Source organism: Gossypium hirsutum, chromosome D02 (assembly GCF_007990345.1).
Source record: "Gossypium hirsutum isolate 1008001.06 chromosome D02, Gossypium_hirsutum_v2.1, whole genome shotgun sequence".
In the NCBI taxonomy this organism is placed as follows: domain Eukaryota; kingdom Viridiplantae; phylum Streptophyta; class Magnoliopsida; order Malvales; family Malvaceae; genus Gossypium; species Gossypium hirsutum.
The window spans coordinates 9,105,365-9,124,435 of NC_053438.1; the positions used below are offsets into that span (position 1 = coordinate 9,105,365).

A 19,071-nucleotide genomic window follows, 5' to 3' on the forward strand; every position below is an offset into this window, starting at 1 on the left:
ATAGGGGGTTCATAGAACATGCCATGTTATTTCTTCTTTGCATGTGTCCATTCACTAAGATAATTCCTCAATTCATTTCGAAAATGAACATCTAATTCTTGTGCTAAGTTTGTTTAAATAATTGGGTGAGTCATGAATAACTATTGCTTACTTGATCAATAAATATTTTGTAGAATTGAAAATGTTATGGCTTATTCAATATTTCTTATAAATTGTTGGCTCTTTTGAACTTGCCTAATGAGAGTACTCATTTTAATAAATAAATAAATAAATAATCTGTTAATGGCTTCGTTAAGAGTGAAGGATCGGAAATGTGACCAAGTTGAGTAACTGGGGTGAGGTGCTTGGTTGTCATCTCATTTCGCATCAAAAGATTTGGTGATGAACCAAAACTTGTAACATTCTGTTAACCGAGTTATAAATTCATTAGGGGTGTGCCAAGTTGAGTAATTGGGGTAAGGTGCTTTGTTGTCATCTCATTTCGCATCAAAAGATTTGGTTGTGTTTCAACTTGGTTGTCATCTCATTTCGCATCAAAAGATTTGGTGATGAACCTAAACTTGTAACATTCCGTTAACTGAGCTATAAATTCATTAGGGGTGTGCCAAGTTGAGTAATTGGGGTAAGGTGCTTGGTTGTCATCTCATTTCGCATCAAAAGATTTGGTTGTGTTTCAAATTTGTAAAAAAATATATATATAATAATATCGAGTTGAGTAACTGTGATGGGGTACTTGGGTTGTCTTATCATTTCACGTTGAAAGACTTGACCGTATTTCGAATAAGTAAAAATATATATATAAATAAAAATTATAAAAATAAAAATAAATAAAATATATTTATTAAGTACGATTGTTTTGCAAGTTTAATTAAGCCTAAATTTAGTGAAGTAATTGAGTTTAAAAATTATTCCAGATTTTATAAAATGTTTATTGATTGAGTCTAGTAATTATTTATTATTGATTCACCTAATTGTTTGCAGTATACTAGACCGAGAAAAGGGGTATGATTTCGAAAAGGATTGTCGAATGATTTTTAGTGAACAACATGCTTGAGGACAAGTATGGGCTAAGTGGGGGAAATTTGATAGCAAAATAAATTTGTATTTTTAATGCATTTATTTTTGGCTAATTATTAAATAAGATGATACTAAATTTGGATTTTTTCTTATCTGGAATGAAGTTGGTGTGCTGAAATTTAAAATCATACAAAATGGGCTAAATTGGAACAAAAAGCAAAGATGAGGGATATATTGAAAGATTGAAGGTTTGAAGTTGGCTAGATAAAGATTGAAGATTTGAAATTGGCTGGATAAAGATCAAATTATTTTTTATACTGTTAAAACCTGCAATTAATTTAAATTTGATCTTAAGTTTAAAATCTGATTTTTAAATTTTGATTTATCTAGTGATAATCTTATAAGGAAAATCTAGCTATATTTTAGCACTAGAAGTGTGTATAAATACATGAGAAGACTTGGCTTTGGCATTAATAAATTATTTACCCTTTTTTTTTCCCTTTTGCGTTAGTGATTTCTATTATGCTATTTCAATTTTCTTTTACTTTCAACATTTTTTTGTTTAATTACCTTCCAAGGCCTTTCTCTTTTCCAAATTCCACTACTTTCATATTCTATCGAGCCTGATTTATTTCATGCTTAACTAAATCCCCTTTTTAGCCTTAGTCCGGTTGTCACTTCGAAAAAAGTAATCATGAGATACGAACCCACACTATATACTTTACAATTCAGTATTTGTTGTCTCTCTGGTATATAGGATAGTACAAATTCGTCCCTTAAAGTTGATTCGATTTCAATTCAAAAAGCACACGTTGAGTTGGAATCGTTTGGCGTACAATTGGAAGTTGAGTTGGTCGTGCTGTATTCAAAATCCTGCGAACAAATTGGTGTGTTCAAGTGGGAAAAGCCAGTTGGATTCTATCAAGAGAGATAATGATTGGATTTAAACGACCCACAAGATTGAGGCCGTTAATTCGAGTTGGACTTTTTAGATCGCAAGGCTGTCGAAGTCTTAAATTACGGGCACGTGTCACGTGGTTAGAAATTTGATAATGGTCGATTTGCAGGTTGTTCCAGAACCGATTATAAGAGGAAAAGCTAGTGGTTTGAGGCGTCCTCGATTGCTATAACCAAGTTATTGGTTGGAAGGAAAAATCTTCTTTCAATGATCGGTTCAAGTTTGGGGTGCAGCGAGACTAAGGCTAAACTTTAAAATATTTTATTTACCTATTTATTTTATTTGCTTAAAATTTATTTCTGTAATTTCGAACCTATTTTTATTTTATTACATTACATATTTATTTATTTTATTATCTTTATATATTAAAACCCCCATTTTCATTTTTCAACATTGCTACGCACAAGTCGTGGGCATGACTGTGACCGCGACAGTAATTCTGGTTACGAGAAAAGGCGAAATTGGATAATCAATCCCTGTGGATTCGACTGTATTGCTCTATACTGCTATTTAGTATTATCTTGTCGTAAAAATTTATATTTAGTGATTTCGATACCTATCAATCGTGATAATTTAATACCCAAATCAAAGAAACCCTAAATCAAAATCAAACCCCCCTTCAAATGAAACCTTAAATAATAATCAAAAGAGCATTAATCTTCAACCTAACCATTAAATCAAAACCCATTTTCACCTAACCTTAACAGTCAATAAAGAACTTCAATTATAAAAAGTGAAAACCTTGAATTGAAACATGATTCATTTGTAAGTAATTGGAGGGTTTTCGGAACCCTTTGTTATATTTCAACTGTTTAATTTGAAATGGTGGTTACTAAGAAAGGGTTGGCAGGCATTTTTTTTACATGAATGATTTTAGCATTATGGAGGCTTTAAGAGGACATGAAAGTGAACAACCACTGCAAATGATTTCTAATGTAAGGGTTGGTCGGAAAGAGGAGGATTCTCCCTATGGAGGCACTGATTCGGTGAAATTGATGAAATCGTTCAAGGATACTATCTTGAGACCGTGGGACGGCTCAAACGTGGAGAAATATGGTGACTTTAAATTGTTTAAGGGCGATATGCTTAAGGAGGTTGTCGATGGCATACCCTCCATTAAGTTTTCTGAAAGAGTCTATAACTTGATCCAAAAAATTATGGGGAAAATGGCTGTTATTAAACTTCTTGTTTGACAGATTAGATTCAACGCACTTTGGAGCAAAATCTATGCTTTATGGAAACAAAAGATGCTTGTACATCTAAAGGGCATTGAGAATGATTATTATCTTGCTAAATTTTAAGCTACCGAAGATTATACAAAGGTCTTTAACGGAGAGACTATGGGCAGGATCACTCTTGATGTTTTTGGACCCTAAGTGAAATAATAAATCGGACCCTTTTAAAAAATATATAAAATGTAATACAGTAAAATAAAATCATATACTAGTAATTTCATTAAAATAATATGTTTTATGACTTTAAGCAAATAATATATTTTTCTAAAATAAAAAAAACCCATTTTTCATTCAATTTACTCATATGTCATCAACTACAAAAACACAAAAAAATTATAAAAAATGGGTTCTACATCATTAGGCTCATTTGGATAATTAATTTCATTATTCTCATTAAAATCAGTATGCAAACTTTCATTTGATTTATCCAAAATTTCATTAAAAACTACTTATTAAAAAAAATTTACCAATAGCATATTGCTATGATTTTTTTAACTCTTCAACACGTTTTCTCTTTTTCCTTTTTTCACTTCTAGATAAATGTTTTTTAGGCAATATTATATATAAAAGATAAATCAAATACTCAAGTAACACAAGAAAATAAAACAATAGTACCTGACAGAAGAATTCCAAGTTGAATATTTACTTTCACATTTGCTAATTCCAAAAGTCAAATCGAGTCACTAGAATTCTGTAAATATAATTATAATAGACACTGTAATTAACAATATCTAATTATTTGTGAGGAAAATGCAACTTAAAAATTAAATGAGTAACAAAAACAATTAAAATTTCAATCGCATAAAGTCATAAAGAAAGGGTAAATAGTAGTACATTGTACTACAGTTCATCAAAGAAGGAATTAGGGGGAGAAACTAAATATAAACATGACTTAATGACTTTATTAGTTAAAACCCAAAAATGTCATCAAATTAAAAATGAAAAGATTACAAGAAAGAAGAGGAAGGAGGGAGAATTATACCTGCAACAATGGTAAATCCAGCAAACCGCGGTTGGGAGGCTCTCAATCTCTCAAATATAAAGTAAAAATTAATAACTTCAATTGATTGATGCTAATGACCGATGAATGATGTATTACTAAAATCACATTTGGTCTTATTTAATTTGTGGAAAATTTCTTCCATTTCCATGGTTATGGGAAAATAAAAAAGGTTGAATGCTAGTAACGGTTGATTTTTTTGGGGAAAATTGAAATTCTTTTTTAGCTTAAATTGTAGAAGTTGGAATTTGGGAATTAGAGGAGGTTTGGAGAAGCCAATGAGTTGAAGATGAATATTTATGACTAAGAATTGAAAGTCTAAAGCATTTAATTAATTTATTTTAGTTTGAAGATTTTTTTCCACACTAAAAACTAAATAAATAATTTTTCAGTTGTACTTCAAAACAACCTTCAGGGCCGGCCCTGACTGTAGGTGATTTTTGGTCACCATCTAACAATTCAACCATGGTCATCATTTTTCTCCTCTTTTCAAGAATATCCTCATCAATTGACAGTGTAGATTAGATTGTATGGCCTATTTGATGGTCTTTATAAAAGTTGTCTTTTGAGAGCAATGGGCTATGCCGTTGGTCTTGCAGTCAAGATTGATTATAACACTAACGTTGAAACTATTAGTGTTGACTTGCATACAACTTTAATGTCAAAAGATTATGATTGATAGTCGTTTGTTTTGATGATGTTTGTTCGACTGCTCACAAGAATGTGAAAGTAGCTGTAGAAGTTGAGCAGGTTTAGCTTGCAACAATCATCATTTTTGGTAGTTAATCATCAGGTGGAAAATGAAAATTTTGGTCCCTAGATGATTTCTCATTGATGATAAAGACGATCAATCGGTAATGGGAGTAGAAGAGGCTCTTGATTAATGCTGGGCCTAAGGTAGTGTTCAAGGCAGGTGGATCAAACCGAAGATAAGGGCATTTCTTTAAATAACTGGCCCAATATATTTTTTAAATATTAATGTTGAATTTTAGGCACACATCTTTTTAATATATTTTTAATTTACTCATTTTCATGAAATAATTATAAAAAAAAAGTAAATGAACTTTTTTTGATGGTCAAGATATTCACCAACCTAAGTGTGACACTGATTCGAGTTGCGTTAGTTGCATTGTTGTTAGGATTTTGCCCTCCTCTTATCATTTACACAAAAAAAATTCCTTAATAAATACCATTATTATCATTATTTTATAAATAACACAATTAATATAAAAAAAAATTAATTGTATAATACTTTACAATAATCATATATGGTTTTCTATATTATTAAATATTTTTAATTAAAAGATGAAAATGATTATAATATTTATAATTGTTTATACCATAAATGCTTCTACAAATAATCATTTACTAAATATGTACAATAATTAAAAAATTAATATAAGTACATCGAACCTGATTATTTTTTTTCAAAGAAATATACATACTTCAACATGTTTTTAAAAAAGATTCAGGACAAGCTTTTGACAAATTTGGTATTTCATTGAGATTTAAATCTCTCACAGAAAAAATCACAGCTTTTTAATTTTTAAAAAATCCATCCTTATATACTTTTATAAAAACAACATCAAGAATTTCAATTTTTTCCAATTACATATAGAATAAAAAATAGTTTATGTTTGAAATTTTTTTTCATAAATAGATTATTTGAGTTTATTAAAAAAATACACATCTATTTTTTTCGAAAACTTTCAAAACACTTATATAAATTGATAAAAGTTCTGGTGTTTCATAATTTAGATGCTTCAATGGATTTAAGTACCCTCACGTTAGAGAAGACCATTACTACTAATGAAAATCGAAGGATGAAATGGTGATAAAAATTGTATAGATTTTAGATATTTGAAAAGATGAAAGTTAAATATCGTTTTTGGTTTCTAAGGAGGTGAAAATTTTAACCTTTTTTTCAAATACAAGCTATAAAAAATGGATTTAGTACCAATAAAGGCCCAGTTCCGAAATTATTTTCAGAAATGGGTCGTATCTAAAAATAATGACTGGTATAGACCGAAAATCCAAAAGCACGTTGAGTGGACGCTTTTTCACGTCAGCACTTGTTTTTTTTGTGTTAGGTAAAAGCACGCTGACATGAACGCACTTTAATAAAAAGCGCTGACGAGGATGTGCTTTTAGCTGTGTGATCCCCAATGGATTATTTGCAAATTAGAGCCTAGGTTTAGAGTTTTGGGTTTGATTAGGGTTTAAGAAAATTTAAATTAGGGTATTAGGTTTTTAATTGTTTAAGGTTTTAGGGTTTAATTTCTTGAAAAGGACCTAGAAAAAAAATATATGTTGCTACCCAAGATCGAACTAGGGACCTTTAGTGTGTAAGACTAATGTGATAACCACTACACCATAGCAACCTATTGATTTTAAAATTGGAATTTAATTGTAATTATGTTTAGATTTATTTAAGAAGTCACATGATAATGAATGAAAAAGGGTTAATATACTATTTGGTATATAATTTTAACTTCAATATTCAATTTAGTATTTGAAGTCAACAAAAAATTAAACATTGCAAATCATTTATCACTATACCAATAGCTATTTGATGAGATTGAGTTAGATTGGTTTACGGTTTTTGTAAACATATGGCACTATCTAATCTAAATGAGAGTATATATAACTATACGGTGCTTTTTAATTTCATTTATGAAGTTAAAAAAAATTACCACTAATTTATTAAATAATTATCATAACGTAACTATTTTATAAAACATTTTCTTCACTTGAATAACCAAATTATTAAACCTCAAACCTGGCGGAATGCATCAATTTTGTTTTAAAAGAAACGCTTCATTTGCCAAAAACCTCAGTTGTGAAGGAGACATACTTCCGTTTGGTGGCACTATTCCCAAAACGAGCAGCGAGTTATAAAGGTCAAATACAGTGAGGTCATGTATGGTTCCGGAAGGTATTGCAAGAAATTAATAAGACTAAGGCGCGAGCCAACTCCATGCATGTAGCGTGTCATGATCGCGACAACCTATAGTTTTGGGTGACGGAGCTCGACAGACCGAACCAAGGTACTATAGACGGACAATATCATGTACACCTCAGAAATAGGACTTGCGACTGTGGGTCGTTTCATGTATTTCCAAAATTATTTATGGAAATAGACCGTTTCTAAAAATAATGACGGGTATGGACTGAAAACTCAAAAACGCATTGACGTGGACACGTTTTCAGGGGATATCCCAGAAACACGCTTCCACGTCAACGTTTTTTTTTCCTTGTGTCAAGCAAAAGCACATTGACGAGGACGCACTTTTGACCTTGTAATCTCCCAACGGTCACCTCAACGGCCATTTAAAAATCTGACCGTAGGTCCAATGGTCGGGAAAAAAAGTATAAAAACTCCTTACAACCCATTCTTTCACACCAAATTCCAAATTTATCTCTAAATTTCTCAAAAAATCTCTTAAAGCTATCTAAATTTTTTATTTTAGTCTGAATTAGTACTATTTTTTTTATAATTTCTAAGAAATTTGATCGTGTTAGCAATGGTTCGACAATTAATTTGTCTCAGTGATAAACTTATCTCCGTCGACCAAATGAAAATGGTAAGGGTTAATTTCATTTTTCTTAATATTATTTAATTTTTATTTAATTTTTATAATTTAATTAATATTTTTTATAATAGTTGGTAGATCGAGTGTTACAATGTTTTATTCGTAATCTACCTGGTCCTCCATCATCGTTGATTGAAAATTACTTGAGGGAAGTGAGTTTTTGACATGTGGCTAATATAGGCCAAGGTGCAAGTTGGACCTAAAACTCAATAGCGCGTTTGTGGAGAGGTGGATACCCGAGACGCACACGTTTCATTTTCCATGTGGGGAGTGTATTATCACTTTGGAGGACGTGCAGTTACAGTTGGGGTTACCGGTGGATGGCTCCGTACTCACCAGGTCCGCTCAATCTACTGATTGGGGAGCCATACGTTACGATCTTTTGGGTGTGATTCCAGATATTATTTATGGAGGTCGGATTGTTATGGGGTAGTTACGAGAGACATTCCCAATGCCGGGGGATGTTTTGACCGAAGTACAAAGAGTATGATATGCTCAGACATACATCCTTCAGATCATCGGAGGTTATCTGATGCCGGATAAGTCACGAAACCTCGTACATCTGAGGTGACTGCTGAAACTTGTCGATTTTAGAGCAGCTGGTGAACTCAGTTGGGGGTCTACCGTGTTGGCAACATTGTACTGGGAAATGTATCGGGCGACGCAACCAAATAAAATCAAAATCGGAGGTTGCCTCTTATTGCTACAATCATGGGTTTGGTTTCGCTTTCCATTTTTACGTCCTCGAGTGAACCACCCATATACATTCCCGCTCGTAACAAGGTAAAACTTATATTAGATTTTACAATTATTAAATAGATTTAATAAAATATTTTTACATCATCGATTTTTGAATATTTTTGTACAAATTATTTTTATATTGTTTCATTCAATAAAATAGAAGTTCTTTTGAATATTTTTATACAAATTATTTTTATATTGTTTCATTTAATAAATTATAAGTTCTTTCAATGTAGACATGTTGGCATTTTATGACCCGGGTTCCTACACCACCCGCATAACTTCTATTGGCTCGTTCTTTTCCAGATATCCATATTATCACGTATTCTAGTCGAGAACGGTGGACGTTTTGTTTTGCAAGACAATTCTCTATTCAGTAACAACTTAAACAGAGCAAGCGATACAGATGGCCACTTACGTTCATCTAGGACTTGTGGGAATACGTGTCTCCACACGTTGTACATGTATTCTAATTTGTATACTTCGTCGACATAGCTCATGTGATCCAAACGGAGATTTTGACAAGCTATAATTACATGAGCGCATAGTTAACAAAGTGCATCAAGCCTCCCACAGTCTCAAGTCCTATTTCTGAAGTGTACACGATATTGTCCGTCTACAATACCTTGGTTCGGTCTATTGAGCTCCATCACCCAAAACTATAGGTTGTCGCGATCGTGACACGCTACATGCATGGAGTTGGCTCGCGCCTTAGCCTTATTAATTTCTTGCAATACCTTCCGGCACTATACATGACCTCTTTGTATTTGACCTTTATAACTCGCTGCTCGTTTTGGGAATAGTGCCACCAAACGGAAGTATGTCTCCTTCACAATTGAGGTTATTGGCAAATGACGTGTTTTTTTTAAAACAAAATTGATGCATTCCGCCAGGTTTGAGGTTTAATAATTTGGTTATTCAAGTGAAGAAAATGTTTTATAAAATAGTTATGTTATGATAATTATTTAATAAATTGGTGGTAAATTTTTTTTAACTCCATAAACGAAATTAAAAAGCGCCCCATATTACTATATACTCTCATTTAGATTAGATTGTGCCATATGTTTACAAAAACCGTAAACCAATCCAACTCAATCTCATCAAATAGCTATTGGTATAGTGATAAATGATTTGCAGTTTAATTTTTTGTTGACTTCAAATACTAAATTGAATATTGAAGTTAAAATTAAATACCAAATAGTATATTAACCCTCTTTCATTCATTATCATGTGACTTCTTAAATAAATCTAAACATAATTACAATTAAATTCCAATTCTAAAATCAATAGGTTGCTGTGGTGTAGTGGTTATCACGTTAGTCTTACACACTAAAGGTCCCTAGTTCGATCCTAGGTAGCAACATATATATTTTTTCATTTGTTTTCAAAAATTAAACCCTAAAACCCTAAATAATTAAAAACATAATACCCTAATTTAAAATTTCCTAAACCCTAATCAAACCCCAAAACTCTAAACCTAGGCCCTAATTTGCGAATAATCCACTAGGGATTGCACAGCCAAAAGCACGTCGACGCGCTTTTGTCAACGCGCTTTTGCTTGACACAAGGAAAAAAGCTTTGACGTGAAAGCGTTTTTCCAGGATATCCCCTGAAAAGCGCGTCCATGTTAGCGCGTTTTTGGGTTTTCGATCCATACACGTCATTATTTTTATAAATGGCCAATTTCTGTAAATAATTTAAAAAATGACCTTTATTGGTACTATACCTAGATACTTTAGTATATAAATTTGAATTGGTTAATTAATTATTTAGATCCTCAAAATTATTATTTTTAAAAATTTCAAAAATTTTATGTATTATTTAGAATTTTTATTTATTTAAATTTTTTTATGAATTTTTAAAAATATTTATGAAAATTTGGATTTTTTTTATAAAAGTTGAGAATTTTAAAAAATATTTTGAATTTGAAATTTTTGTTGAGAAAGACTAATATGCTCATTTTTAAAATTTATAAGAACTGTTTACACTAATTTATTATTTGAATAATTTAAATTATTTAAACTATTAGAATCTAAAAATTTAACTTAAATTAAACTTAAAAATTAAATTATTATTAAAATTAAATCAAATCGAATCAAATTTTGGTGATGAATATCCACTGTTGATCAAAGCGTTCTTCGTAGCATCACTACATTTTTCCTCCATCACACATTTAATTTATAACATTTTTCGTATAATCCCTTTTAATCTCCACCACTAATCCCAACCTTGTCACCACTTAGCTGTTACTCGACGTAAAGCAGCCACACCGGTGTAATAAAAACTCTGCAATTGCTAGGTGGCCTACGTGCGATGCCCAACAAATAATTTTACCTATGTCATGCTGTAACACCCCTTACCCGAGACCATCGCCGGAATCAAGTATGAGATGTTATCCAACTTAACTTACCAATTCGGAGCATAAAAATTTGCTTTTAAAATTAAATTCACTATTCACAACAAAACTGTCCATTTGCGCGACTGTCACTAATTTAATTATATCTTCAGTTAAGAAACTTGAAATTTAAATCCGTAAATTTTCCCTGAAACTAGACACATATACCTTATTACCATAAAATTTTTAGAATTTTTGGTTTAGCCAATTAGTACATTTTATTCATTAAATTCTCCCCTGTTTCACTAGTTGACAGTTCTGACCTCTTGGAACTAAAAATAAATTATCTCATTGTAAAGAATTCATATAAGGTTATCATTTATTTCTTTTGAAAATAGACTCACTAAGAAATCTATACATATAAATTATGACCTATAATTCTTTCTGTGCAATTTATAATGATTTTATAAAGTCAGAACAGGGGACTTCAAAAACCATTCTGAACCTGTCACACTAAAATTCAATTATCTCAAAATATAAAATTCCTTTCCTACACCGTTTCTTTTATGTAAAAATAGACTTGATAAGCTTTAATTCTATATATCATTCACTCTCCACTTCCATTTCTACTATTTATGGTGATTTTTCACATTCACGTCACTGCTGCTGTCAAAGAAACTGCTTCTTTGTATTAACTACCATTTACACATATATAACACCAAAACATAATCTTTACTAACCATTTCAATAGCTAATCTTAGCCATATCATATGAACATACTCAAAATGATTAAGACTCTATACATGCCATAGTTTTAAACATTCTGAAAAACACATAATACCGAGATGGTTATGATAGTGTTATACGAGCTCCGACGATCTCCAATTTGAGCAAGCTTAAATCACTATAAAACAAAGGAAAGGAGAAAATGTGTAAACTACAAATAGCTTAGTAAGTTACATGTAAACAATAATTACTCATTCAATAATTAACACTTTTAACATATAACTAATCAAAACATTTCTTAGCAATTTCAATCACTTACACATGCACAATCTTATCAATTCACTTGCATATACATTTTCACACTTAACATTTATCACATATGCTCAATTATTTCAATTGTACCTGCATACACACTTCATTTCATATTCACTTTAACTCATTATTAATCCCGTTGAACACTCGGAATATACACAGATACGTAGAGATTTAGCACATAAGTGCCACACTGATATGTAGCCGAAGCTACCACTAATCAATAACACTGGAAATGTCCACAGGTCTGCTCATACAAGCTGTCAGGTGTTTGCAACACATGCTAGATCACCCAGCACCTGGGACTCACTGTAACATTGTAACACTGGTCTCTAGTGACATGTCACTTGTATCCACTTCTATTCCTAAGTTCAACCGGGAATTTACACTTAACACTTTATTTTAAACACTTTATCACTTGAATAATTCATGAACAATTTTTCTTCCACATTCATTTTTAATTCACATATCAAATATAATTCACAATTTATAAAAATATATTGCTATTATTTACATGTAACTTACCTCGGATGCAAAACGACTATTTTTGTAAATTAGTCGATAACCTTCTCTTTTTCCCGATCACTTCCACTATTTCTTCTTTCTTGATCTATATTAACACAATTTAATCTATTTTATCAATATTCCATTCAAATACAACTCATACACAATATTTTGACGAACTTACATTTTTTTCCCATAACTTTTCAAAAATTTCACTTTTGTTCCAAAGCTCGTAAAAATAAAATTCACTAAATTCTTAAATTTCAAACTTCACTAAATCATATTTCATGCTCATAACAGCCCCCAATTTCACAAAATCACAACTTCATGCACACTTTACCATCTTTCACAATTTAGTCCTTTTTCAACATTTTCATTGAAATTCATCTAGTAAAACTTGTAATTAACACTTCAAACATTCATTATCTAACATCACTAATCAATTTAAAATTATATCATGAATGGGTCAATTTTTAAACTTTAATTTCATTTAAATTAAATGGTAGAAACATGAAATTCAAGCTTCAATAAGCATAAAATTACGAAAATAATTAAAAATGGGGCAAGAAATCACTTACAATTGAGCTTAGAAAAATCAAGAATCCTAGCTATGGTGACATGAATTTTTTTGGCAGCAAACGTCTGATTTTGAAGAAGATGGACACTTATTTTCACTTTATTTTGTCTTTTTCTCAATTTGGACAAAAATGCCCTTGACCCATTGCTTAGATATTTTTCTAGAATTACCCTTTTGTGTCCATATCACTAATTTGTGGTCTAATTGTCACATAAACACTTCCAATTTCATGCAATAATTCAATTAAGTCATTTAATCACTAATTAGACACACTTTGCATTTTTCTCAATTTAGTCCTAAAAATTCAATTAGGCACTAAATCATTAAAATTTCCTATCCATATTTTCACACAATATTTCAATCAATCGGAAATTAATAAAAATTTATAAAATTAAACTATTTCACTTCGGATTTGTGGTTACGAAACCACTATTCCGATTAGGCCCTATTTCGGGCTATCACACATGCGTTCCAATTGGGGTTGCAGTCAGACCTTGGATGGGTAGTAGACTTGTTCATGGGTTGGGCCACCTAGCTCGGTCAGCCTGAAATGTGACAGGGTTTGGAAAAAAATATAGGTCTGAAAAATGGGCTTGGACAAAAAAATAAAGTCGTTTAAAAAACGAGTTGGGTCTCGGATAAGACATTTTTGGCTCAGGCCCGGCCCGAATTCACTAAAGGACAAAAATCTTTTTTTTTTTTATTTTTAATATCATTTTCTTATTGTTTTATCCCTATTTTGCTACCATTTTATTATTATGTTGCTACTATTTTGTTGTTATTGTTTGGATATTGTATAAAACTTATTTTATTGTTAATTTTGTTATTATTTTAAAGACATTTGTTAATTTTGTTATTATTTTAGAGGCATTTACTTATTAAGTTGCATCTATCTCAGTGATATTTAAGTATACATATTTTTTAAAATTTATTTTCAAATTGTTGAAAATATTTATTTTGATATTTTTAGTATTTTTGATGTATTATAAAATTTTAAAATTATATAAAAATAATATAAAAAATAATATGGGCGAGCCGAATCGAGCCCGAATTTTAACATTTTTATCCGGGTTGAGCTTGAGCAAATTTTTAAGCCCATTTTTTAGGTCGAGCCCAGGCCTAACAAACGAGCCTAAAATTTTAATTGAAACAACCCGGCCCGATCCGACTCATGCACACCTGTAGGGACCAAAATTCGATTCCCACTTTGCTTCACCCAGAACATCTCTTTCACATTATATGTGTTGAAGCTCCCGAAGCAAAGGAACATCATAATTGATATCCAACCATTTCATGATGTCAGAACTTTGATGTTAACCCACAAAACAAACATCATAATTGGTTCATAATTACAAAAAGAAAAAAACATGAATTGCCTAGCAACACAAGAATATGCACTTGGCCATAACAAAACTTGCCCTAGAGAGGCAAAACTTCTAATAAAATGTTACATAAATATATATTTTTTATTTGAATTGGTATTTATGTTTGATTTCTGTTATATAATATTAATGGTGTTAATTCTTTTATATTGTCCAATAAATATTTGATACATGGTGATTATAGTATCATAATGACGACATCATTCAAAAACCATTAAAAATTAAAATATGATCATATAAAATATTTTATAATTTATTATAAAAATAAAAATAAGTATAAGAAACAAATGTCTTTTTATAAAAAATAAAAAATTATATTTTTTATAAAAAAACCAAAGAAAATAACCTAGTGGTTAGAATTTAAATTATTAAATTTAAAAGTTTTTTTTATTTTTGTTTAAAATTACTTATTTACCTTTAATTTCATAGTTGAAAAAAAAAAGATTTTCCACTTCAGTGTATTTATCTTCAAAACAAGATTTAAGTTGAAAATTTTCTTACACCAAAGTTATAACTTTTTTGAAAAAAATAGTTACTGAAAATTTAAAAATAGAATGTATTTTTTTTATCAAACATGAAAGTGGATTGACATTTTGAATGTGAAATAAATATCATTCTATACCTAAATAGACATTCATATAAAAAAAATGTTGTATACTTCTTTTTAAAGTAAATTAATTTTTAGAAATAATTTGTCTTTTTTAATGAAATCTATTGTTAATCAATTTTAAAAATTTGTATACAAAATAGACTCTAATTCTTTTAAATAATATGATAATTTTTTTTGTAAATATAAATATTATCATTATAAAATATATTTTTATAAAAATCAAAATTATAAATTTTACATATAAATAATGTTGTAGATTTTTAATAATTTTTAATTTTCAGATACGTCATCAACGTCACATTTTAAATATTCATTGGACCACATGGTAAAAGTTAACAACATTAGCCTCAAGTATCATTTTGTGTAACGAAAACCAAACATAGATACTAATTTGGACAAAAAAACATAAATACAAAAACGAACATTGAAACTAAGGTGGTCAGTATCGCATTGGTGGGCACACTAATTTTCTACTGGAACTAGTACATACCTATACCAATCTGTTTCGGTGTACTGTTTCGAATTTATTGATTTTTTTTAAAAATATTTAATATATGTGTATAAAAATATTTATAAATATCAAATAAATTACACTGAATAGATTTTAAATATTAAATATCTATCAATTATATAAAATATTCATTAATAAATTTCGCAAATAAAAATTTATCATTCAATAAATTCAAAATTAACAAAAAAAATAAGAAGTCGAAGGGCAAGGGGATTTTTTTCGATAAAAGAGAAGATAAAGGATGAGTGAGAATGTTTTTTTTTTGATAATTAGGTGAGTGAGCTTTTTTATTATATTTTAATTTTTATATTTTAAATGTGAAAGTATATCTCAAAAAAATTAAAATATTATACTTTAATTTTCAATGTAATATTTTTTAGCGGTCAATATATTCCAATCAAGTCTTTAACACAATAGTAAATAGTTAAAATTTATATTTTTAATTCTGATCGAAACGAGCCGGTACAATTAGTACAGACCAAAACTTTCATTGATATTGCTTGTTCCGTTTTAGCATTGAAACGGTATGCATCAATTGGTATGACCAGAACAAATACAGAACCGACCACCATGATTGATAAAAAAAAATATTTACCCTAAAATGTTATCACCTTTTAAATATATAAAAGAAAATCTAAAAAATGGAATGTGTTTTGAATTATTACGATGTAAGTTGTACGGGGAAGAGAGAAAAAGAGTTAAAATGATGGCTTGTATCCAATTTATTTATTTTTTAAAATATAAACATACAATCCCATCTAATAAATCTCGAATTTGCACAATCTTTTTCTTTTCTTTTTTGAATAGGGAAATTAATTCATCAGCATTTAATTTTAAAAAAAATCATGGTGAAGGACAAACTTTATCAATAATATAAAGGTTTTAACCTCAACAACAATGAAATATTATATTACATTAATAATTGACTTTATTATAATTTAAACATGACATATTTGAGGTAATTATAAGCATTTATCACGATAAGGGAACTAGCCTAGAATGTCTAAAGCGGTAAGTAAAATCAACAAAAAAAAATTGACAATCTCCAAATTAAAGAGAACGACGACAAATTTTTCTCTAAAAACACTTGCAAAAGTAAGAGTATATACATGAGCAAGACTAAAAACTTGTACAAGATAAAACAAAAACTTCAAAAAGAAATACTTATTAAATAATGAAAAAAATAAAATAAAACACGTCTAACCCGATTTGTGAAATTTTTTAATCTATGCTCAAAACAAATCCAGATTAAAAAACTTACAAAAAGTCACTATTTGCCAATTCACTTTACAAGAGAAATTGTTGATGGCTAGTAGAGGTTTAACAATACTAAATATTATCATCTATTCATCATAACTCAGTGAAAAAAAACCCTAAAACAACACGAGAAATGAATAAGAAAGTAAAGAAAGGTGCATTGTAACCAACTCGGAAACGGACGCAGCTTTCTTAAGCAGATATTATCAATCTATGTGAGTGCTACTAATTTTTCTTAGGCATACTGCCCATGACATCATTGATGAAATCTCGGATCGTGGAGTGCGAAGATCCTCCGTCCATCAAGGCTCTCCTAATCTTTTCACTCATCTCTTTCACCCTTTTCCTAGCATCACGACCTTTGTCCATCATGCACCTAATTCCTTTCTCTATCGTTTCGGCCCTCAAAATTTCAACTTCACCGTTACCTATAACTTCTATCCTATAATCCATTTTAATCTCCACTGCTATTCCCAACTCAGTCACTAGTTTAAATGCATTCAGCTGTTGCTCCGCGTAAAGCGGCCACGTCGCAATCGGAACACCGAACCATATACTCTCCAGAATCGAGTTCCACCCGCAATGCGATACGAACCCTCCAATCGCCGGGTGGCCTAGAATCGCCACTTGCGGTGCCCAACCAATGATCTTACCAATGCCATGCGTCCGATCTAAAAACCCTTCTGGCAAAATCTCCGACGCGTCATCGTAGTCTGTTTGGCTTGCCATCGGGCCCTTGAATGGGTCTGGTGGTTGGCGTAAAGACCACAAGAACCGGTGCCCACTCTGCTCCAGGGCAGAGGCGATTTCTTTCACTTGATCCTCGTTGAAGTTCCCCCCGGTCCCGAAGCAGAGAAACACCACCGATGAAGGAGGTTGTTCATCCAACCATTTCATGATATCAGAATTCTGATGGACCTCACTTTTACGCTCGAGATCCAATATAGGTCCCACTGGATAAACGGGTGGAACACTACCATTAGAAAGGGAACTGATTGCATGAGATTCTAGCTCCCAAAAAGTGTTTATCATTATACCCTTGGCTTTTCTCAGCCATCTTACCAAGGTAGTCGCCATAGAATTAGATTCAGGATTGAGCAAAATAGTGGGGAAGAGTTTAGATGAAACAGGGTTGATATAGGAGGGTATGGTGAACTCAGTGTCTGAGTCCTTTAACTCAACGATGTTAACATTTTGCTCATCCTGAAGGTCTAGTGCCTGAGATTGAAAGCCGAGAAAGGCTGCACTCGATGCGTAGAAAACATAACTAGGAACACCCAACTGGTTTCCCACATCGATGAAAGGAGTTAGAAACAAGTCGAAAACAAACCCGATGAATCGAGAGCTGGAGTGGTGAAGTATGTTGTTGGTAGCGTCTTTGACTAAGGGTGCATGGGCTTGCAAATTACTGATATGATTGGAGAAAGAGATATCTTTTTGGGTTTCAGGTTGAGGGAGGTGGATGAATTTGATGCGAGTGGCAGTGAGAGAGTGGATGTAGGCGGCGACTTGTGCATCGGGGTTTAACTTCAAGATGAGGACGGTAATGGAGAGTTCGGAATGGAGATCCACCAAAAGCCGAGCCAGTTCGACCATAGGTGCGAAATGGCCCATTCGAGACATTGGGATGAACACTAGCTCCGCCATCACCACCACTGAAACAGAACGGAAAACAGTGAAGCGAGACGGAACACTACAGGAGACAATGAGGTCGGTAGATATCATAGATAAAGTGGAGGCCATCAAGGGAAAGGATATAAATACCACGTTACCTTTATTTTTTTAATAATTTAATATTATATCAATATTAATATTTTTATTTAAAATTTTAAAATTTTTTATCTTAAAATAATTAAATTCAAATAAAAATCATTAATTTAATGTGACGTACAACATCTAGTGTTCCAAATTATAATAAACTTAGAAACATTTCTAGAAGGGTTAGCCTATATTAGATTATAAAATTATGAAATTTGGGGCATCTTAAAAAAATTAAATTCAAATAAAAATTATTAATTTAATGTTCTGTACAACATCAAGTGTTCCAAGTTGTAATAAACTTAGAAACATTTCTAGAAGGGTTAGCCTATATTAGATTATGAAATTTGGGGCAAAATACTAATAAAAGCCTATTTTTTTAAATTACTAAAATGAGCTCAGTAAAAAATTAATTACTGGAATGACTCAATTTCTCGAAATCACGTCCACGTCAGCGCGTTGTCAGGTGACTAGGAAGGAAAACGCTTCCTCAAGGAAGCACTTTGTCCATGTGGAAAGAAAATGCTTTCTTGAGGAAGCGTTTTGCCCGCGCGT

At 31.1% G+C, this 19,071-nt stretch overlaps 1 protein-coding gene and 2 non-coding genes across 3 annotated transcripts; 1 reads left to right on the top strand and 2 right to left on the bottom strand.

Annotated features, from left to right (window-relative positions):
- Nucleotides 1-6,518: 6,518 nt before the first annotated feature.
- Nucleotides 6,519-6,591, bottom strand: TRNAV-UAC (transfer RNA valine (anticodon UAC)). Its single transcript has one exon. It is a non-coding gene; the product is annotated as a tRNA-Val (tRNA).
- Nucleotides 6,592-9,834: 3,243 nt separating this feature from the next.
- On the top strand, nt 9,835-9,907 carry TRNAV-UAC (transfer RNA valine (anticodon UAC)). Its single transcript has one exon. It is a non-coding gene; the product is annotated as a tRNA-Val (tRNA).
- A 6,842-nt stretch (nt 9,908-16,749) lies between these two features.
- On the bottom strand, nt 16,750-18,524 carry LOC107910511 (anthocyanidin 3-O-glucosyltransferase 2). Its single transcript, XM_016838366.2, has one exon. The coding sequence runs from the start codon at nt 18,499-18,501 to the stop codon at nt 16,984-16,986; it is 1,518 nt and encodes a 505-aa protein (XP_016693855.2). The 5' UTR covers nt 18,502-18,524; the 3' UTR covers nt 16,750-16,983.
- Between the last annotated feature and the right edge of the window lie 547 nt (nt 18,525-19,071).